Genomic DNA, 23,972 nt, shown 5'->3' with positions numbered 1-23,972 from the left:
GTACATCCGGAGAGAGAGGGGGGCAACATAAACGGTTTCAGTTTCAGAGAAGAAAGCATAATGTATTCTGACTTTTCACTGTCGCAAGGTAATGCCAATGTTACATAGATATGAAGACGGATAATTTAATTTGAAAATAATAAAGTCAAGAAAGAAAAAAACATAATAAAGCTAACGGTTTCTTTATATTATGATCCACGATGTAAAGGGGAGAAAAAGTGATGATTGATCTTCAAGTCATGCAACAACCATTTCTATACCAATGGTTTAAAACAGTCTGTTGTTACTTCAGAGATCCCACAACAGTGTTCCAAAGAGCTGCAGGTGTGTAATAAGATTAATCGACCAATTTCATGAAAAGAAATAAGGCTTCATGTAACTGTGTGCTAGAATTTAAAGAATGATGAGAAAAGATTTGCCTTTTCTGATAAAACTGAATACTGAGTATTTATAGAAATAAGCGTTCTTATTATCTGCTGTTCTTATTATGTTAACAGGAGACCTTTGAAAATAAGGGTTTTTGTCAGGTTAGTATTGTGGGCTTTGCAGGGCATTGCATGTGTGCGCATTTATGAAAATAATAAATTACCTGTCAGACCAATAGATGTAGGGCCCAAACACAGCCACTGAGAACAGGTCTACGTTGGCCACTGACAGTACAATCTCCCGGCTCTCCCCTGTCTCAAGGTTGATCCTCTCGATCTTATCTGTGCGGGCGTCGCACCAGTATAATGTATTTTCCTGTAATGTGATTTTAAAATGCATATCACAAACAACGCTCTTAGGCAAAGTCATATTTCAGCCACAAAGGACATGAGGTAGGAAGTACAGTATATAGGAGTCAAGGCGGAAAGAGGTTGGTCATAGTGTTTGGTAACTGTACCTCATAGTCTATGGAAATTCCATTGGGCCACATGATGCCTGAGTTGACCAAAGTAACTTGGTCTGAACCGTCCAGGCGGGAGCGGCCGATACAGGGGTTCTGGCCCCATTCAGTCCAGAAGAGATACCTGCCGAGCATAGCAGCGTCACACAAACAAACTCATTTCTGTACATGAATGAAAAAAGAGGTTATCCAATTATGAAATACAACATATACAGTAGTTGATACATGATTTCTGCAAAATTCATTCAAATTTAGTTTAGTTAATGGTTTCAAAAACCACCAAAGTTGGTTCAAGTCCTATCTCAAATGACATTACTCTAACTGTAAATACAGTACTGTATATGATAACAGAACATTTTAGCACTGTGTATGTGTAAATAAAAAACTCATTATAAACACGAAGACAATAAAACTTTTGAAACTTAAGAAAGATAAGACTCACAACTGCTTTAAACACACAAACCAATACGTACAGTGATAAGCAAAATATTGCTCAATAGTGTCAGATGATATATCGGTTGGACTTTGTTCAAAAGAGTTCTCCTCTTAGCGTGACCACTTTCATTAAGTGAATTACTTGCATCATTAGAGTTTCTAAAGGTAAATGTAAACATAGCTACTTCCTACAATTCAAGCTTTTTAAATTAAACTGTACATAGGTGTGCTACTGATTACAGCCAATAGTGCACTACAATTGTAAAAACAAAAAGAAGACATGGCCTACCCTTTCTGTGGATGTACAGCGATGGCCCTAGGCTGATCAAGTCCTTCAGATATGACCACTGAGCGGTATGCACCATTCAGACGCGAGATTTCTATTAGATTAAAACCATGGTCTGTCCAATACAGGTTTCCTGTGGAGAAAAAAAGCAATAACCAGGTGTAAATACAGCAGAAGGCTTGATGTTTTTTTAGCAATTCAAGTCAAAACAAACATATCAGTGGACATAAAGTGAAGATTGTCTCTACTCAATATCAACTTGATGGGGTAATAGACTCCCAGCACCCAGGGAGTGACGATACTAACCAGCGATCCAGTCAACAGCGATGCCTTCCACGCGGCTGATGCCTGTAGTAATGATGTCCTCCCTCCAGGTCTGATCACGTTTGGCCCGGGATATTCTGTTCAGGCCCATGTCTGTCCAGTATACGGTGTCATTTCCTGCAAAACATATAATACAGTTAATGAATAGAGAAAATTGGACGATGAATGCGGCTGCCACAAAAGTATTTATGCCCTCAAATAAAACAGCTCATGACACAATATTTCACTGCAGCACAGCCCTCACCAAATAGTGTGTGGGACTATAAAGTATGATGTCGAAAATACCTACGCAGTTCATCTCAGGCTCTTTGTTGACATACAGTGCCTAAGCAGGAAAGGCAATTGTCGGCCAACTTTTACCGAGTAGTATATTGCTTCATGCAAAACATGGTGCCGGTGAAACTATTATGGACCCATTCTGATTTTACAGCCCCATTACATAAGTGAATAAAAAAGTGCATAATATATTTATGGTGCAATCTTTTAAGCGCATCTCTGTGCATTCCTGTCAGTTATGCTCCCCAAAAGTTGTTAGGAGGTTAGGTGGCGTTATACGTTTATTTGCACATTCTTGTTCCTGTTGCCTTCAGACACTTCACACGTATACACACAGTTTGTATGAGATCTGCGGGGCTATTATCTGTGCTGCTCTGGCAGCCAGGCTTCTGTAATGACAAGGGAATGATGTGCCAGAGCTATCAGCTGCTGATCGTGAATGGGCTTAGTAATGCATGTGCATGTTCACCTGCACAAAGTAATAACGGGGAGGACAAGTGGCAATCTTGTTCTTTACTTTGGCAATGTCCAATGTAGTCCTTTCCAAGAGTTGTGGTCAACATTTGTAAACACTTAGATTCAGAATCAGATTTCAGGCACTCTTCATAGTTATTGGATTAAATATTTAACCGTAAGAGTAAATGTCTATATGGAAAGTATGTCAGTGCAGTAGGCTTCTAATTTATGATTATATATGTAATTACATATACACCCCTTGAGGTCAGTTTATTTGCATTATTATTTATTTGAATTATTTGCAGTTAGGATCATTTGAATACCTATCACCATGACTATAAGTCAAAAAAGTGCTTAGAGCTAAATGCTGACATCAGCATGCTAACATGCTTACTATGCCAATGCTGACATGCTGATGTTCAGCAAATATAATACTTACTATGTTCATGTTAACATGCTAAACTATCTAGCAATCTGTTTGGTAACTAGCTAATAAGCAAATGTGCTAGTTTGTAATTAAACGTGCAGCTGAGGCTTGGCAGCCTATCCATAACATAAAGAATTATGTTAACTATTGGACAAATTGAAATGTTGACCTGATGGTGGCGCTAGATGAGGAAATTAATTATTTATTGATTGCAATTCATCATAAAATGAATGCAACACATTTCATGGCAGTCCATCCAATAGTTGCTCATACACACACAAACGTCAAACTCTGGGTGCATCAAAGGAAAAATCAGGGAATCACCAAAGTCATTTTAATGCATCTGGGAACCATTAATACCTGTACAGTAAGCCTAGTTGTTAAGACATCCCCTGACCAATGGCCATGCAGATAGTTAAGGTTTTATTTTCAGAGAGAAACAAAATCAACGTAATAGACTTCTGACAGGTGAATAGAATTTAATTTGTAGTGTCGGTGCATTGAAAAGCAATATCTAATTTTGTTCTGGTATTGTTTTCTCCCTTCATTAGATAACCGTTTGTAGATAATAGTCCCTTCCAAGTGACCGAGGAGGTCTGTTCATCTTTGCCTCTGCCACAGTTACAGTTGGGAATATAAAATCCGTTTCAGCTGCGTAATACATACATTTATATTTTTTAATCAAATCTTTTGCAAACCTACATAGGCATGTCATACGATACATGTGGAATTACCCAAGTATGCATTTCTTGTTATCTGATGATGCTTTTCTCAAAATAATTGCTTCAGATCCTCAGTATATGAACCCTTGTGTGTATGTAGTTAGTTTCCGTTTCTTCAGTTGTGAGTAAGCAACTTTCTTTACACAGCTTTTGTTATCATGCTTCAGTGGCAACCTATTACATATGTGGAATACTACCAGTCTATAGTATATTCATAGCATTTTTGGTGTACTAAATCTATCATTTTTAGCACATATATAGTGTGGAAGGAAGCAGGGATGTAACAAATGACAGCGCTGGCTATTGGGTTCATGTTTTGCAATGCACGTTACGGTACCTTCATTTGGTACAATATCTTGGGAATTGCTTTGTATTAGGACTGTTTCAGAGGGTTATGAGGAAATAGTTATTCATGCTGAGGTTCCCCTCTAATGTAAATGTATTACTCTTTCATCTGTGCTGCACTCCACACGCCCACAGACCATTATTCAAAAGGGTTAAGCCGAGTATAACAAAGACCTTTCCCTCCCCCTTGTATTAAGATTAAGAATGAGATGTTTTCACTGTCGGATGGCATGGAAGGGAAATGTGTTGTGTAATACAGTGTCATTTAGCAACTACAGTAACAGTGCTGTCTCATGAGTGATGCACTTTCATCAATCAATATATTTATATATATGGTACATGTAAACTGAAATAGTAACAATTGTGTCATCAATTTTCTCTCCACTTGACATTATTAGGACCACAACAGATCAGCTGGCCTGGAGGGATTCCACTTTAAGCGACCAAAATGGGTCTTGAACCTCATCATCCAGCTGAGGAATGGTGCGTGTAGTAAGTGTATTATCGGTAAGATAATTGTACAAAAAATGGTACAATGTTTCTACATTATTAAACACCATTTAATTAAAAACACAAAGCTGCAATCAGATATATTCATTTCCTCTGCTGAAAGGCAAATTAGAGGTCTATTGTTTTCTTCTTTGTATGAGTAGTTGGTAGATGTACATGCCCTTTTAAACAAAATGTCTTGGGAATGTATGTGACATTTAACAAGTCCTTTATCCCCAGTGCCATCAATATTCTTAACTCAACCAAGTGACTGAGAGGATTCAAGCCGCAGACATTGACATCATCTGTTAGATTGTGTAATATGACCCAATCGTTGTTTTTGCTAACTGCTGGTTTGCGTTTTCTATTGATGTTTCTGTAATTGGTGAGCCAAAAAACAAATGTCAACCCTGGCTAACCATAACAACATATTATAATCTGATCAAGCCTTTCTTTAAGTAGCAATTTGAAAAAAATAAAGGGGATAAAATAATACTTCAATCTGGAAAACCAATGTTTGTTTCATAGTTCGAGCCAAAGGTCCAGCTTTATTTTGCAGATGAACCAAAGGTCATAGCCAAAGCGATTTGTAAGCCCACACAAAGAGCTTCACATTTCTACTTGAAAACACCAGGAACAATATGCAGTACGTAACTCAATATCATGAATTCCTCTGTATGTTGAATTATAGCATACCTGCATGAAAGTCAACTCCCACGGCAAACAGCGTTCCTGTAATGGGCATGAGGGCCTCGCTGTTGTCATTTGGCTCTAGAGCAATTCCCCGGATTCCCTCGTGGATGGAATACATCAGAAATGAATCAACACCTAAAGAACATGAAATGACCTATTATACCTAAAACAAAGATATTAAAGCATTGTACACTCATGAATTCCCTTTGACCTATGCATACATTACTGTAAACACAAGTGCATTGTTCCACAACAAGAGTAATGAATGTGGAAATACTTTAACGATGGATGCAAAATAAAATGATGTTAGGAACATATTAGCAGCTCTATAGTTTGGGAAACGTACCCTCACAAGACATACGATCACTACGCAAGTTGTAGCCAACAGTGCAGGAGCAACTGCGGGTGTTCTCGGAAGTGGGGAAGCAGAGCTGTGAGCATCCTCCGTTGTTTATCTGACACTGGTTTCTTCCTGAATGTTGAGCACAACCAGCAAAAAGCCAAGAAATAAGCAACCATAGCTGAGTGTAAGTGGCTAGTGTGTGTGTGTGCGTTTGTTGTTGTGAGCATGCTTACCTTTCTGACCCTCCATGTCGTACACTTTCATATGAACCACCCCACTCGTCTTGTTTCTCAGGATCACAGGGCTCCGTCCGTCTCTCTTGGTAACCGTTCCCAGCTGTGCCGATTCCTCATCAGCCCACCAGAGTTTCCCGCCTGTAACCATCAATGTCATATTGCTGATACGGATACAACAAATATGGCCACGGATACAGATTCAGTAAAACTGCAATGCAAGGCGCAAATTGTAGTTTATGCTTCAGGTAATAAAGCAGTATATATGTGTTCTTCACTGAGAAATGTATGCAAATTATGTTGTGATGCAAACAAGCATTCAAAAACTCTACAGCACAATCAAATACCAATTCCAAGTGCAAACAGCATGCTTCAGCTTTCATTCTAATCCACCAAGGCTGGCACTCTTATGCCATAAAGCCCTTTAATAATTGAAGCATTCTCTGAGCTGATTTGAGATTAAATCCCCTGTTCCCTGCTCTGCCCACTTGCAGATGACGATGTGTGCATTTTGCAGCCTTGAAACATATTTATTTTGATGTTTGGGAAAGGTTTTCAAACCAACAAAGACTCTTCCATGCACCAGTTACCATTATAGAGTGATATGGGCACAATTGTAATTTCCAATGCCATTTCTACAAATAGAATGAGAAGATTTGCACATAATGTATAACTTTATGACTATGGCATGCTCGTAGAATTTCTGACCACTGATATTCAGTAGATTCACACTCATTGTGAATGGACAGCAGTAATAACTGTCAATCTAAATTGGTAATTTGGGTTATAGGACATGCAGAAACATTTGGCGATTCTGAGATATCCCATCATCTTTGCTTTTTTTACTTTATAAGACCATACTTCATGAGGTAGAATTTTCTTTCATTAGCCAATCTTTGAGTTTCAAAGCAAAGTGCTGGGGCCCGGGCAACTGAGAACATATACTGTAGTTGTTGTATGTCAGAATGTTTCACCGTCTACTCCCTCACATACGGGCTGGCCTGTCTGGCTCTGTGTGACAGTGCACCTCCAGGCTTAGCACTTGCGTTGCGAGCATAAATGATGAGTGTGTCTTTGTAAAGAGGCACAAGCACAATAGGCTCCTGACCCCGGCACACCCAGCCACCACCACACTATCCTCCAACCCCCCCCCCCCCCCCCCCCCCCCCATCTCTGTCCTCAGCAGAAATCAGTGATGCACAGTCCAGGCACTTTGCCACATACTTTATAGACGTGACAGGAACTCTCAATTTTAAAACCTCACTGAAGTGCAAAGTGCAGAAGAGTCGGCTGGCTCCTCTCGCTTCAAATAGACACTGTAAATGGGGTGGAGATGGACCTGATATGAATCCTTTTTGAAAGGGCCAAAATTGAAACCATTACACAGAGTAGGCGTGTTTTAAAATAGGCAGCATAATGGAAAGCTGACATCAAAATTGGCTATTGTTAAGGATCATCTTTCTCAAAAAGTAAAACATAAATAAAAAATTATGTTTTAGAAGCATAACAACCCTCCATCGAGGAATGTCTCTGCTAGGCAGCAGCAACCACATATGAAATGACTTTCAGGTAAATAAAATTGTTTTTGTTTTGTGCAAATTCATCCTTCTGAGCAGCAGTGTTGGTGAACACCAACTGGAGCAGTGTAATACTCTCTTGGGCTACAGTTTATAGTAACCTTACGTATATGAGCAAAGCAAAATGTACAATATGTTTTTATTAACAAACACATATGCCCCTTAGATTTAATCACATACATCAATCCCTTTAAAGTGATATACTGCTTTGTTAAGTCACGCTTTTTGATTTATTTACAAAAAAGAATCCCGAGAAACACAGAAACAATTCCCACATGCATTAATAGCTTTGGGCTAAATGTCATCCCTACAGGGAAGGTAAAACTCGTTATCACAAATCAGACACATTCCCATGAGAGAGAATGATAGTCTACATGCAGTTTACAAAACATTTGCCCTGGAGGGCATGCTAGCCTAGATTAGCTTTGCACTCTGTGTTAATTTGATGCCGTGGGGACCGCTGGCTAGTTGTGATTGCTAGCTTGTGGCACATCATATTCAATTTCCACCTCAACTGCTCATTTGACTCCAGGCAAGTCGAGGCTGATGGATCACCCACACCTTTTTAAATAGAAGCCCTCACCTTTCCCTCAAGCCAATTCAATTGTTACAGAGCCCTAGGATCTGAGTGGATCGACCTTGTGTCACTAACAGTGCCTTCATTACATATTTTCACAACCACCTTGAGCAATCTCTAAGACATGCAAACAACAGAAAAAAAGTCAAAAGGAAACACAAGCAACCCGGCATGTTCGTTTTAACACACTGCTCATCACAATAATTGTCAGTCTGATGGATTACAGTAATTTTGCTCTCAGAAGCTGACTGTCAGGGTTTCATAAAGATGGTCAATTGTGAATGTCACATCACAAAACCTTTACAGAAGAAAGTAATATTATATTATGAGGCAATCACAGATAAACTGACTGTCTGGTTCCTCTCTAAGTACTACACTTAACAGATAGCACTGATGTAGCATAACAGCAGCCTCATGCTTTGAGGGAGCTACTGATCCTGAGAGAAGCTTTCCTCGTTTACACATGGTGTTTTTTTGGAGTAACCCCAACCACTGCAAACTCATCCAACTGATCGATCAAGCTCTCACACGCCAGAAGAGAGAGTCAAACAACTGGATGCTAATTAATGTTGATTGCACAAGAGCCCTTAATTAGCCATAATCACTTGCCAATATGTTATTTGTTACATGTTATTTCTCGAGCAACGGTTGCACATATATTTATCTGCATATCCATATTGTATTATAATACTATGTACTATGCCAATAGGTATGCAATCGCAGTTTGGTGAGCTCGTAAGACTAAGAAGAAAGAGAGAGGAGACAGACAACTTTGGGGTAAACAGAGTGTCTGTTCAGCAAATGCACTTAATGGCATCTTTCACCATGGAGACAAAACAACAACATCTGCAGAAGGGACATTTCTCTGTAATGGGCATCACCAATAGTCTATTCACTTGTCAACAATAGAAGCTCAGGATGGGAAAATGACATGCTGCCATGCTGTCTTCCCCCCGCCTTATTTTTCAGCTGACCCTATATTTTGCAAGTATATAATGGTCTACAGCAAAGGAGGGAGGCATCTTGTTGCAGTATGAGGAACTGAATGTGTGACGGACATCAAACAACAAGTGAACATTACAACAAATGCAAGATACTTATCTCAGGCTTAGAGGAAATGTACATGTGGTCAAACATTAATGTTGTTGTGTTAAATGGGTAAAATTGGTTTGAAATGTATGTAAATATGAACACATAGCGAACTGTGCTGCTGTGACACTCATGTGAGGCATCTTTACCACATACTTTATGAAAACCTTTGTATAATTGCGGACATAAAATTTGGCAAAGTGTGAAAAGGGGAGTTATTTTATGTGTTTTTAAAGCTTAACATTACAAACGTAATGTCTTTACAATACTTGATGGATCAACATCTGCACATTATAGTGGGCGAAGCAAGTCATCTCATGCCTAGATTATTAAAGAGATATTTGATATCTCATTAAAAGAGGTCTTTTGAACATTGAATACACTTTCATGCTCGCATGGATTCAAACGTAAATGTACAAATCCGCTAGATTGCTATTTTCTATACATAGTACTTTTTTACCTTGCGCCAAATGTACTTTTGAACCACTATGACATTTCTCTATTTAACAAAGTATTATAACAATACAGTACATTGCTGTTCATTCTACCATTCAAAACAATTTCCTCAACATAACAAAATGTCATTAATTGTGATTGATGGAGACTCGCTAACATCATTTCACTGTTTTGCTGTACCTGCTACTGTGCAGGAACCAAGCCATTAGTCTATGTCACCTCCAGTTTTATCTCCCATTTGTGAAATGCAATAATAAAGTCTCCATTGTCCAAGAAGCTGTCCTCCATAGTCAAAGTCTGTACTGTAAAAGAAATACCTATAAAAATGAACCAACAATGTGGCTTAAAGTTGCAGAATGCTTAAAGCTAACAAAACAGTGGGATTCCATTGTGCCACTACTGTGTTTATGCTCTCAGTACACGCTGACAGATATCCAGCACACAAGAAATGAAGGCCAGTCAGTAATAACAAGCTTCAAGAACACAAAGTATCAGCATGACAACACTCTTGATTTTTATATTTTCTTTAAAAATAAAAATGATGCTTTGTGTCCCAGACACACACACACACACACACACACACGCACACACACACACACACGCACACACACACACACACACACACGCACACACCCGCCTAACAACTCTGTTCAATATGTTTGCTCCCTTCTCATTACCAATCTTGGCAAGGAAAATGCATTTGCATAGCTCACTGGGATGCTTCCCAATTGTCAAGATTGCAGCAGTGTGAGACAATTTAAAATTCAAATTCTGATATTTGAGAAAAAAAAGAAGAAGTCACCGATTTGAAGCATTGAGGCACAGCCCAAATACCTGTTTGGTTATTATACCAACAATTACAGTTGATTTATGTATCACACTGCAATCAGTATTACTGTTACTGTACAATGCTGTTAGTTAATTTAGACACACTTTCTGTTCAGTGTAATGAAAGACCTGGTATGTGCTTTGGTTAACAATGACATATGGTGATATTTGGAAGCTTGTAGGAAAGGAAGAAACAGTTGAAAAAAGCTAAGAGCCAGATCTTGTGAGCTGAACACTGCCATACAGGTATGGTTCATTTCCAGAACATGTTGACTTAGATTTCATGAGATTTCTAAATGAACACATGAGTTGATGGATGATGTGACACATCGGATTCAGCTCTGATACCAAGAATAAACATATAATGAACATCCTCCTAGCTTTTCATTACGAAAGGGGAGAAAATCCATCATCAATCACTGCTGCACTGTGTTTTAATTATCTAATGCCCATGCCACTTCACACAAAGTGAAGCACAACTGTTGTGAGTGCTGGCTAAATAGCCCCTTTATACAGCCACTTAACTGGTTAAACACGTAATCCCTCCACACTCTCTGACTAATCCCCAATGGCAATCTGATGCACTCGTGACAAGCTCCACTCACCCATCACAGCCAGAGCTGTGCCTTTGGCTAACTCCCTCTTTAGAGTCTCCAGCACTTCCAGCCCATTGCCGTCCAGATTGCACCTGTTGATAGTGCCATTGGTCGAGCTTATCCAGTACAGCTTGTTGGCAGTGTAGTCTATTGAGAGACCTGAGAGGTCAAGTGAAGAGAGGACAGCAGGTTAGCACTCAATATGCTAGGATTCGCTAGGAACACGAGCAATAAAGCAGTCATATAAAATACTTAATAAATTGATAACAAAATAAAATGGTAAATATGCTGTTGAAAAAGAGTAAATTAGCATTAACATGTAACATTTTAACATGAACAAATATTAGAGTATCATTAAAATATTATCATTTGAGACATTACAGTCAAAAAAAAGATTAATTAAATATGCATCAGAAATATAAGTTTCCTTTTGACTATACTTCGACAGTCTTGTGGCAGTAACTGCATTCCCTCATCATTTATATACTTTAGTTTATTTGCATTTGGTTATTGAGGGCCGCTAATAGAAAGGTTTATGTGTTCACTGGCACATATTTGTGGGGGATCTGTTTATAAGAGCTCCAGCTGGCATGAAAGATGAACAAGAGTGATACTGACTGCTTTTAAATCCATTTCCTGGCTAACATGATCGCTTTTTATAGAATACCACTGTGAACGATGGAAAATGAAAGCAATTTCAATTGTGGACCCGTGGACAACTCACTGTCTCCCACCATGTGTTGGATTTACAGTATGTCTGGCAGATTCACAGTCACAATGCGTCATTAATTTACGCTTGTCCCCAGGTCTACCTCATAATCATAAACGAAGCCAGTGAAATATGGGTGTGCCCTGCTATCTGTATTGTTGACAAGCTGAGGAGAATGAAGAACTCCAGTGAAGACAATGGAGCTGTTTGTGTGACAAAGAGGGAGTCTAACCTTGAGCTGGGTGACAACAGCTACTTGAAATGAAGACCAGCTGCTTGTTCTTGCTAAATCGAGCTGCAATTGCTCACTTTAGCACGCGTAGAGTTTACGCTCAAAAAGTAGGAGAGTATAATAATAGAAATATTAGTCTTATGAGCATTTAGAAAATGGTTAAAGATAAGGCATGAGTTATGCCGATACTGATCTAAGAAGGAATCAGTGTTGTGCATGCTAAGCAAGATTACTATGTACAAATTTAACAATCATATCAGCAAGAAGAACTATGTTCCCTAAAAAGCCTCACTATAAGATATCATTCTGGACATTTACCCTATTCCCCAGAATATTCTCGGATAAAGATGCTGGTGGCAGGCCCCAAAAATTCAATGACACATCAACACAAAAATCTTACATTCAAACACTTTCCGTCCGGTCAGTGCATCACAGCAGAGGACAGCCACTACCACTGCTCAATGAATCCTTTCCAGTACCTCACTTCTGCACATTTCACACTGCCATTTGGACACCAGGCTGATTCTAGATATCTTCTGTAAAGTATTTTTTACATAGCTGCTTCCTCTTTTTGACCCTCTTTTCTTTAGTTTGAGTAAATGTGAAAATAAAATGTATTTATGTTTTAATTTGCCTTTATCAACAATTGAATTCCTTATTTCAGGAACAAAATATTAAATGCAGAATAATCAGTGAAGAGAAAAATCGAAAGCCTACTTTTTCAGAAGAAGTGCACATTCAACTTCTATTTGCTCATATGTCCCTACAAACTAAACAAACTACAGAACCTCCACGTACACATTTGCCTTTAAAAGATGATCCAACCTGTCAATGAGAGAGACAAAATGGTTGGAGCCAGGAGGGCGGGGTTGAGCATTGCTGTAGGGTTGTTCAGCTTTTCAATCTCAAGTATGTACAATAAGTGAAGCAGAACACAAGAACTCATCATGCATTGTGGAAGGCAGCCCTTGGCAGATGGAAGAGGGATACACTGGGCTTGAGCAATCTGCATTTACAAGTAAAGCCATTTCCATTACAAAGCAATTGTGGGGTACAACCACCAACTTTGGTTATGACAATGTGCCATGGCGAATTGTGTCCCTCTATACCTACAGGTTGATGTATTGAGGAGAGCATATAGCAAACCAGCTTCATTCATTCATAGCTATCTTGTTCCCCCAAGTGATATACTTTCTATTGTGATAATTGTTTCTGTTGGAGTACAAGATTAGTCCAGGACTGGTTCATGGACCACTGGGGCACAAATTGCACCATAATCTTGTATATCAATCCATGAAATGAACTCCCACTGGAAGAACACACACTGTACAGAAGCCATAAGAGCATCCGTAGATAAAGAAGCACCTATCCATCAACCCTGGAAGTTGTATGGCGCACTGATGTCTGATGTTGGCTTTAACACAAGAACACTATCAGCGGCAACAAAAATAGTATTTTTTGCTGAAAATTATATAAAAGTAAATGATTTCTTTCAGGAATCAATTAGTAAAGGAAACAATTGAACACAGGAAATAGGTTTTTTCCAGTTCAGTCCTGTTTTTGTGTTTGTATCGGTGTCAAAAAAAGTTGTTGCCTTTTGAGATAACATCAACGAGGAGGTGTTCTGTCTGATTCCTGTTAACATTGTCGAAACAGAAAACATCTCAAAAGGTACAAACATTACTGATTCTATTTGTAACAGTATGCGCCTATACATGCATTGAAATAGATTGATTATAAACAGATTCATGCAAACTGAGATTACTTTAACTTTCATGTAAACACCTTTATCAGGTTATCTTTGTCAAATCAAGGTTCAAATAGGGGAATTACTTCGAATGAATTTGGAATGAAGTGAACATATATGCAAAGTGATGCATGCAGCAGCACAGATGTTGATGTTGGAAAATGTAATTTAATTAAATTACCATAAATTGAATCCATAATCAAATAATACAGACACATTCCCTCAATTCTTGTCTTGTTTTGTGGTAATTAAATGTTTGTTCTAGAAGGGGGTTCTTCCAGACTGGAGCCAAATAATCAAACAAATCAAGTGCACTTGGATAATAGAGTGGACAATATAAACATATTTAGTTTATGTAAACTGAAAAGACAGAATTTGAAAATAAATGTCATTTAACAGATTAAAGAAAAAACGTTCTTATTGACTTGGTCCCATTTGAGGTCCAGCTGAATAGGAGGTCGAACTCAGTATGCTATCTAAATCTCTCATACTGACCTACAGGATCCCTCTGATTCTGGTGGAGGACCTTGCTGTTACTCCCGTCCATGTTGGCCATGTTAATGGTGTTGCCATCTGTCCAATAGATCTTTCTGTGTGGGAAGGTGTGAGGTGAATAGTGAGTTGTCTAGTTAGGCACAACATATAATAAGGTTCAAAAACATAGTCAATGAATGTCACGTTGTAATTAATTGAACATTGAACGTCAGCCAATAGATTTTGTTCCACCTGTCGACCTTGTAAAGATCTGCACAAACGTTTCAAGCACATAAAACGTGTTTCTCTTTACAACAACGAGGCTTTGATCACTCGTACAGATGAGGTCTGTAGTCAGATTTTCTAATATTATGCATTGAAGGTGAGGTACTGATGAAGTGCACACACTGCTCTAATCTACTTACCCCTTGGTGGGGTGCACTACAAGGCACCTTGGCTTATCAATGCCATGGATGATGGAGGTCTTCAGGGAGCCATCAAAGCGAGCCACATTGATTTGTGACTCGTCATTTTCAGAGCTGAGCCAGTATAAGTTCCTGGAGAGCCAGTCTAAAGCCAGACCGCGGCAGTTCACTATGTCTGTCAAGGAGAGCATGAACAAACGGTCACTCCTGGCTGCTTCACAAAACTGTAATGTAAATAAGCTCAGGCTACATCTAACATAAGCTAAATTAAGAAACAAATTAATATACTGTACTTTTACTTACATTTGTTGCACCTTGCAAAAGCGATTGCATATTACAATTAATTACATTTAGTTATAAATTGATATAGTATAGTTAGTAACTACTACTCAATGATCCAAGAAGAAACTCTGAGGAAATCGTCTTTCCATACAGTATTGCATTCCACTCTTGCAACAAGATTATGCTCATACCAACTAATCAATATAAGTTTTTACACACATACACTGTAGTAAATACCGCACGCAAGCATCGACTTTGTATTTAGCATGGATGTCTGGAATGCACCCACCTGCAGAAATGATGGTCTCCAGCTGGGTGCCATTGATGAAAGACCGTTTGATGGTTTGTGTTTTGATGTCAGCCCAGTAGATCCTCTCCTCCTGGGCATCATAGTCCACCATTGTGACATCATCAATGTCTGGCACCGTGAGCGCAGTCATGACATTCATATATGGGTTGTCGATGTCCACGCCGCGGATTTCAGACCGCCGCACATACAGGAGGAACCTTTTCAACACTGGGGAGAGGATTAAGTAATCAATCATTGGAGAAAGTGTGACTTTGCTGAACTTCTCTGTCAGATCCAGGTGAGAGTGTGATAATAACTGATTAAAAGTTGCCGTCAATCAAAAGGAAAGTCATATGTTTAACACAACACCTGTCCTGTTCTTTAGTAGTATCATATGGTTTTACTCTGAACACATAAGGAGAAAGCATGAAAAATGAGAAAGGTGTTTTCACTCACCAAAGCAGGATTGTTTATTGGGTGAAAGCTTCATAAGGTGTGGACAGGTGCAAGACGCAGTGCGGTTGTAATTGATGAGACACAGATGTGAACAGGGACCACGTCCATCATTCTCCTCACATGGGTTAGAGGCTGATGTAAAGACAGGAAAGAGGAACATGACAAATTGAGATGGCAATCAAAGAGCTAGGCCAGAATAAATCCTGGATGTGAATAGAGCAAACTGCCTTGTGATTGTGCCACTGGCAGCATACTGTGCATACTTTGAAATAGAGAAAATAAAATAATTGCTGAAATTTTCTATAATCATAATATTGATATTGCCATATAATAGCAAAAAAACAACTTGAAAGCATGACAGTTCTGAAAAGAAACATGAAAACCCTGTTATTAATTTATAAAAAAAATGGCGCAGACTATGTTGTATGTTTCAGAGGGCCTCTTTTTAAGCATAAAGAGAAAATGTTGGGTTTGGAACAGTTATGCTGAGTTTTATTCATCTCCACTCATGTAAGTGGGTTTTTAGGTTGGTCTCTTGTTGATGGTTAAGAGACGTGGAAATAAATTATAAAATATAGAAGATAGATTCTGTTGTTTATTTTTTGTCACTTCTCATGAATTATCTCAGTTACCCTGTTACTGTACGGAAGCAGAATATCCACTTTAAGACTCTAAGCTGCTGACAGTTTCTACCACACAAGCACAGCAAGATGAATTTCAACAGCTTTCACCTGAACAGTGGTCGTGTAGGAACAATCCTACACTAAAGAGCATCTAAAATAGTCCCTTTTTATGAATGTATTACTCTACCCTATTCAAAATAAATCATATTAGCAAAACTAAAGAAAATAACCCACATTTCAATTATTTCCCATCATGCTGCAAAGCCCATTGCATGCATCAAACACATCAGTTTATCCATCTACCGTGGATGATTCATATCAAAAAAGCTCATTCAAAGTTCATTTCCCGGAATCCTTCAGCAAAATGTTGGAGAGCCCCATTTCATCACAAATGTGGCATATTGAAGACAAAAAAAATCTAACTATCTCTGCGAGCCTGAAACAGCACCCAGCTGACTCCGTATGCTAATAGGGAGACAACTGAACAGCGCTGCATTCACCTGAATCATGCTCTTGAGGGATGACAGGCAGCAACAAGAGAGCCAAGGTGTTTGTTTGCACTAAACTGTCATATGTAGTTGCAACACATAACTGAAGAAATGAGCCCAAACAACTATGCTAAGGCAGTGAAAATGGTGGCATAAAGAAGTCATATTCAGGGAATGCCCAATGTAGTGCTGATACAATTTAGTGTGCTTCTTTCTACTGAGAGATGTAGATTTGTTGGGCTTATTTATTTCAAAGTTTCTTATATGTGTCATTATAATACTGCTTACAAAATTAAAATGTGTCTGATGGCATACACACATACATTGCTTACGTAAAGCTTTGCACACATTGAGAATAACAAATATGATGTATGGGAAAAGATCCAACTGAACTATCCTGATTCACAGCCCTCATTTCCTTAAGGGGACTGGATCAGTGGTGGGCCGTCAGGGCCAGCAAGGCCTTCTCTGCTGGCCTAAACATCATCAGAGTATACATTTGATTTTTATATTTTTTTTCCACAAATATGTATTAAATTATTCCCCGTAGTCTATTCTCTTCATTTCATAGCTTTCCTCTTGGTTGCGCTGCTTCCAGCCTCAGATCGAGATTTGGAGGGCTGGCCTTTATGTTAGAGCTTTTATCCAACCATATTTCAGCCATGATGTGTTGCCAGGGTCCAAGAAATCTGCCCTTAGGCCTTCAGAATCAACAGTGCGGGCGCCTGTAGCTTAAAGTGAACGGAAACAAAACTGTGGCGTTAACCAATCAGATTTCGAGTTGGGACACCGGGGCCAGCTAGCAGGCGTACGATAACGTCAGCACGTCCAAGTCTTTTGATTGGATACGCACTATTGAGAGGCAGAGCTATGCAGAGCTAGCAAACTTTGAACGAGCTAATTTGTGTAGATTTCTACAAGCTGTTTTTTTTCAACCCACAATGGCTGAAGGAGGAGAAGAGATCGATTTGGTCGCAGATATAATTACAACGCCATTTTCAAGACAAACTTTTCAATAAAAGATAGACATCGTGAGAAGAGAACGGCCAACACCGACGCTAGCGAGCCTATCACAGCCATTATCGTCTATGGGATTGATATTATGTTATCTTATTAGTCAAAAGATCTGAAAAAGTAATTTCCTCTTCTTTTTGTTGTTTATAAAAGGTGTAACATATAAACATGTAGGTTTCTTTGTGATGCTCTGTCTGTAATCAGCCAATTATCTGTTATAACTGTGAGACCTGAGGACTCACAATGTGCCTCCTCATTTGAAAACGCTTGTTAGCCATTCTAGTGTAAAAGCACAGCCTTGCCTTTAAAGTGACACTAATGTATTTACAGGCTGTTTATGCCTCCAGTGGAGCTACACTGTGGCACCTGCTGAATAACTCAGACCAGCTGCATTTTGGTGTTCACTCCTCCCTTGTTCATCCATCCTTACTCTTCTTTTTCTCTGGTCCAGATGTGCGTGCTCTAGTAGAGCATCACATCTCTAGGCATCTCTAGTTCCCCTACACACCCACACCCCCTGTTGAGCTTTTCTTTTTCTTTTTTAAATAGGATTAAGCACGCTTACTGTCTTCTTTGGAAAAGCAGTCTTATTTGCTCACACTTATCTATGGTGAACAGTCATGAGAACGCAGATACAGGAAGGAAACAAGCAAATTAACTTGGGACACACTGGAGAAGCAGAGAAAACACTGAATAGATGCAAACCCGATTACCACCGTAATAGCGGCTGTTTAAGAATGGTGGCTTATGAAGAAAGCTAAGGCGGATACATTTGAAACTTGGCAATGCTAAAAAAAAAAACTGATCCATCAATCAGGCAGTCTTGGCACGCATGGACTAAATGTAAATCCAGTATTTGTTTTGGGAGTTCTACTTTAGAAATCAATCAGAAATCTATTTTTAAAACAACGTATTTACGTGGGAAAAAACCCAATAAAGTAAATTGAAAACGGATCACATGTCATTAATTTGAGCTGGGCAATATGTCTTGCAAACTGGCTTACATATGTAGGCCTTCTGTCAGACGGAGCATCACTTCACCACTTTCGTGCTCAGAATCTTGGTTTACTTGGCCTCCCAAAAAATTGATCACCTATTCCACTGTGACATACACAGATTCAGAAGCATTTACTGAAAATAAATTGTTCACAATAATAATGAACTATTCCATATATTTGCTGTAACATAAACACATTATTACCTACCATTACTACCATTACTAATGTATTTTTTGGATATGCCTCAGTTATTCATTGGCAGATGTGCTTCTCATTCTGTAGGCGTCTTTATTCACGTTGGGTAAAAAATTAAATTAAATAAAAAGCATTAATATAGCGGTATGAGCCAATTAGAATAATTCGAATAGTGAGAAAAACACATTCAGGGATAGCATTAACTCAAACTAGCTAATTATCTGCATGAGTACCTTTTTCATGCAGAGACATGCTTAATGATTGACAGGCCAAATGAAGGCAGAGGCAGAAGCTGGAATTAATTATATTATTTTTTTCCCCTTTCGAAACATGAAATTGAATTGTGTTTTAAAAGATTATGTATCCTCAGTCAACATCCAGTATTACTGGAGGATTAAAGCCAGAGTCGTGATAAATGCCTTTACATTGTATTATGATAGGATGTGATGAGTTTGAGCTTTAATCTCTGATAAGCACCCCTTTTTTGCGTGAATATGACATATCTAAAGTGAAATGTTCTTTGTTCTTAAACCATTTTAGTTGCAGTTATGATCCTGGTCTCTTTTGAGTGGTAATTGTTTGGAATGTACAAACTGGCAGTCAGCATTTGTCTAAATGATGTTGAACAAAATTTGGAAACATTTGAAAAATGTGGCACAAATATGGTGAAAATGTTTCAAATTACCTATCTGTTTTCAATGAACTCATTTTAAGAAATAAGAAATTGATATTACAATATTAAAAAATGTTTTTTACAACATATAGTTATGAGGCTTTGTGCTTTCAAACAATGTACAATTAAAACTAGTTGTCATGTTAAATAAGGTAACAAACCCCACTTCAAAGCTTGCATTGATGGCAGTGCTTAAAGGGTTAAATGTCCCTGAGCGCATAACCTAGAAGGGCAAACTTGACAAATTATATATAAACCTGGTTCCAGGTAAGAAATGTCCCTCTTCATCAAACTGTCCTCACCTTGTGGCTGCCTGCTGGGGTGGAAGATCTGCAAGTCAAAAGGCTGAGCACTCGTCTTCTGGATGACTGTGACATTTCGCCCAGTCCACTTATTGGCTCTCGCTAAAGTGTTCGTCCTCCAGTCCGTCCAGTAGACGTTGCCTCCAAAGAGAGACACAGCAAAGGGATGGGACAGGTATTCGTGGCCCCTGAGAATCTCTATGACCCCACTTCCATCATAGAGTGCCGAGAAAATGGCGTCGGAGCTGTTCAAAAGAGACCGACACAAAGGGCCGTATCAAAGTTTAAACTGCTCTTCAAATGCATTGAAAGGGAACAGTAGAAGTAGGCAGATAAAATAGTAACCCACTAGTCCACAGATGGAACTATTAAATAGTTCAAGACCCACTTAAAACCAAAAATGGACATTGTACTAAGATCTCTAAATATTACATGTCCTCCATTATTTAATGCAAACTGGAAGAATGGAGCTTCAAGTTAAATTATTACGCAGGGACTGGGGAATCCTTTGCAGTCTATAATGTCATACACATGTATTGAAAGTTGTGAAAGGTGTGAATACTTTTGCACACAACAGTGAAACTCTAATGTATACCGTGCATCTGTCCAAACAATCCTCTTTTCCAAATGATCCAGAGTCAGCCCATTTGGCCAGGCGCCGATTTCCATATCCTTGAAAACAATGTGTCGACCTCCTCCACTCATTGATGCAGCCTCGATTCGGGGGAAAGTAGCATCCCAGTCTGTCCAGAAGAGGATCCTTGGAGTAGAAACCCAAAGACAACACTTAGCATTGATCATTAGACAAGCAAACATATAGATAGATAGATAGATAGATAGATTATTGATCCCGAGGAAAATATGCACAATGCACAATGTTTATTCTTTCATAGATCCACTAAAAAGGGCTGTTAGACCTTATTATCCTAGAGCAATTCCTCCACCTTTTGTTCTTGCCAATGCTAATATAAAACCCAGCGATTACCTATGCAATAATGTTGTAACTGTATGCATTAACATACACAGTGGCAGTGATGACTGTCCAAGAACAGCACCAGTGATCCAGTGTAACCCTCAACATCTGCGACATGCCTTGAAATGGGAGACCATCTGTTTTATTATGACTTTTCACAGCTCAATGAGGCCTGAAAATGAACATTGATGGGAGCATCGGCAGTATCCTGAGTCCTACTTCGACTCAGCAACATCGCCTCTGTCCTGCCTTGGTCCACAAAGTCAGTTAGAATGAAGGAGAAAATGGGTGCTCAAGCTTAAATCACATACTGACGACAACGAAACAGTGTTAGGAAGAAATATCCTTGTCCAGATCAATAGCCTTATTCACTTGATATGGCTTCGCTGATCAATGACCACTCCTTTAAGTGGATTCAAGTAATTAGATTAGAATTATTGCCCTGGAATGGAAATGCGCCTTTAGGCACCAAAAGCACCCATTAATCCTACTCTGTACAACCATGAAATGTAGTCATCCTCACAAATGTGAAAGAGTACTATAGGGGAGAGTGCATGAGCAGATTACTCATTTCTTAAGAGTGTTAAATTGATTTTAGGAATGTCTGGATTTTGCCTTAATCTGAAATATACTGGCCACAGTATACGAGCTCTGGCGACTTCTCAGATGCATCTACACTAAGTACCTAATACAAACTACTAGCAACACATCTACAACAGTGAAATGTATTAACATTTGTGTGTACGTTTTACGACAGGATATCATCTAAAAACATGTCAATTCTGTAAATAGGAAAAAAATAGGATACAATCTTCCAACTGTGTTTCCAGCACTCAGCTAAATAGAAAACTAGTTGTTTCAATTAATAGATCATTCCTTTGTCATTACTCTCTGATAAAATGACTCTACTAATGTTTTTTGTTTTTTTATCTTTAACAAATATGTATACAAAGTACCTGGATGGACCGAAATGTTCCATGATTTTTTTAAGACAGCAATACACTTTGTCATAGTCAATAAACATGTTGTTATGATGACAACTTACATCAAAAGAGGAGCAGGGCAGCAAGACGCCACAAGTGAGTCAATCCCCATACACCCTCATGTTAAGATACCCAACTTAACAGCAGAAATAAACATGTTTAGAGCCTGGTACAAAAACAGTTTTGGTCTCTTTAAGTTATATTAGGCTTGAAGTAGTACACAATTAAGGTCATGGTCACTTTGAGTGACGTCCACATCTTTGCCCATTTGTTATTAGCCGGGAGTTATGCGGTGTCATCACAGCGAAGATGGTGACGGCCGGAGCCATCAAGTTTGAGCTCCACGACGGCTCTTCAGAAACCTATAGGTGACGTCTCTGAGACTAAGTCCTTATTCTATACAGTTTATGGAAAAAGCCTGTGCTTTAAAATAAATATTTGGCATTTCCTCAAATAATATCAAAGAAAAACATGTTGACACACTGTTCAGTGCATGCCTGTATTACCCAATTACATAATACATACATAAACATGTACATTGTCAGGCACTGTTTACAGTTTACGATCACTAGCAAGTGCAATGACAATGCGAGTCTAATGTACGTTCAGCTACATAAAAGCCCTTGCTATTCCACCCAGAACCCTTCTCCACCCAGAGGAGACACAGTGCAGTGACATGGACATGATTCTTCACCAGCTTCATCACCTGTTTTCCCTTTCAAACGCTGCTGTCAGCACCTGGCCAAGACGGAGTTCATAGCTGCTGGGAAGTGAACCTGGATCTCTGCATTGGTGGGTGAGTGCTTTTTGTCTACCCCAATCAGACGTCCTTACATTTTTTTAATCTGTTTCTCTCCTTGTAGAACTAAATTATCTGACTTACAGCTGTTGGTGCTAGGCAACAATTATTATCTCAAAAAGCCTTCTAATTCTATTCACTCTATTCTACAAAAGAAACCTCAAGAAAGTATGCGGACAGAGTTGTACAAGTAAGAACACAAAAAGAAAGAAAGAAAGAAACTGAAGAAAATAAATAAATAAACACAGTGCAAAGGTACACCTATTGCCCAGTAAATCTAAGTAAATCAACCTCTGGGAAAATGCAATATTAAAACGTACCTAATTGAGTCCTTACATGCCTACCTTGGGATGCTACGATATAATAAAAAATCTTAATTATATTTATTATAAAAATAATATTTAAACTTGCTACAAGTTAATCATGTCTGTCTCATCTACCTGCCTCATAAATCATCAATGCTGAGTGCTTTTGCTGCACTTTTGTTTTATCTGGGTCTTGTACAAGTGGATCAATGGCTGCTCTGTGCTCACATGAAGAAATGATGATTCAGTAAAGACCAATTTAACTCGACCGAGATTACCGAAAGAAAAAGTGTGAGACAGTGTCCTGATCCATGTTCATGTGATGTATGAAAGCCTGCCATTTCCATTGTTATACACAGCCATAACAGAATACAACAAAGCACCTAAAGATAAGTTGTACTAATCATTTATTCAGAGTTGCTTCCATCACCCTCAGCACATCTGTCCCCACACCTACGATCCTAAAGCTGCACTAAAGCACTTTCGGTCCGGAACTATCTGTGATCGGAAACCAAAACAGATTTAACACGCCACGGAAAAACTGATTAACACTGAAATAAAAATGTATCCCTACACAAGACATTAAGGCATTAAATATTGCACAAATTGAAGGCCATGTCAACAGTTAAATACTCCCAACTGTTTATTTTCAGTTAACTACAAAACAAATAAATTATGATGCATTTTAATGTGCTTCCCACAAGACTCTATAAAACCTTTCACTGCTCAGTTATTTGCATTAACTGATTAAAAAGTAAGAAAAACACAACAACACACATACAGACATGCCACACGCATGCACACATACAATGCTTATAACATATGTCTCTTATTGTAATGAAATAAATAAGTTGGTGTGACATGATAACCATAAAAAGTGGCATTATAACATGACAAGCATGTATGTTGTGTCAAACAAGCGTAGATACCTGCAACCTAAGAGCCATGCCTCTGATGGAAAGACTTC

At 38.7% G+C, this 23,972-nt stretch overlaps 1 protein-coding gene across 1 annotated transcript in view; it reads right to left on the bottom strand.

Moving 5' to 3' along the window:
- Positions 1 to 23,972, bottom strand: part of lrp1bb (low density lipoprotein receptor-related protein 1Bb) — a 239,276-nt gene that overhangs the window by 66,101 nt on the left and 149,203 nt on the right. Inside the window, exons 27-40 of the mRNA XM_029459353.1 lie at positions 20,541 to 20,705; positions 19,946 to 20,190; positions 15,653 to 15,784; positions 15,197 to 15,424; positions 14,626 to 14,800; positions 14,222 to 14,316; positions 11,048 to 11,197; positions 5,916 to 6,056; positions 5,686 to 5,811; positions 5,343 to 5,474; positions 1,914 to 2,048; positions 1,611 to 1,740; positions 884 to 1,010; positions 590 to 741 (exon numbers count right to left, since the gene is read on the bottom strand). Coding sequence (XP_029315213.1) covers positions 590 to 741; positions 884 to 1,010; positions 1,611 to 1,740; positions 1,914 to 2,048; positions 5,343 to 5,474; positions 5,686 to 5,811; positions 5,916 to 6,056; positions 11,048 to 11,197; positions 14,222 to 14,316; positions 14,626 to 14,800; positions 15,197 to 15,424; positions 15,653 to 15,784; positions 19,946 to 20,190; positions 20,541 to 20,705 — 2,133 coding nt within the window. The remainder of the gene's footprint in view (positions 1 to 589; positions 742 to 883; positions 1,011 to 1,610; positions 1,741 to 1,913; positions 2,049 to 5,342; positions 5,475 to 5,685; positions 5,812 to 5,915; positions 6,057 to 11,047; positions 11,198 to 14,221; positions 14,317 to 14,625; positions 14,801 to 15,196; positions 15,425 to 15,652; positions 15,785 to 19,945; positions 20,191 to 20,540; positions 20,706 to 23,972) is intronic.

This window comes from Cottoperca gobio, chromosome 21 (genome assembly GCF_900634415.1).
Source record: "Cottoperca gobio chromosome 21, fCotGob3.1, whole genome shotgun sequence".
In the NCBI taxonomy this organism is placed as follows: domain Eukaryota; kingdom Metazoa; phylum Chordata; class Actinopteri; order Perciformes; family Bovichtidae; genus Cottoperca; species Cottoperca gobio.
This window is presented reverse-complemented; position numbering and strand designations above follow the sequence as displayed.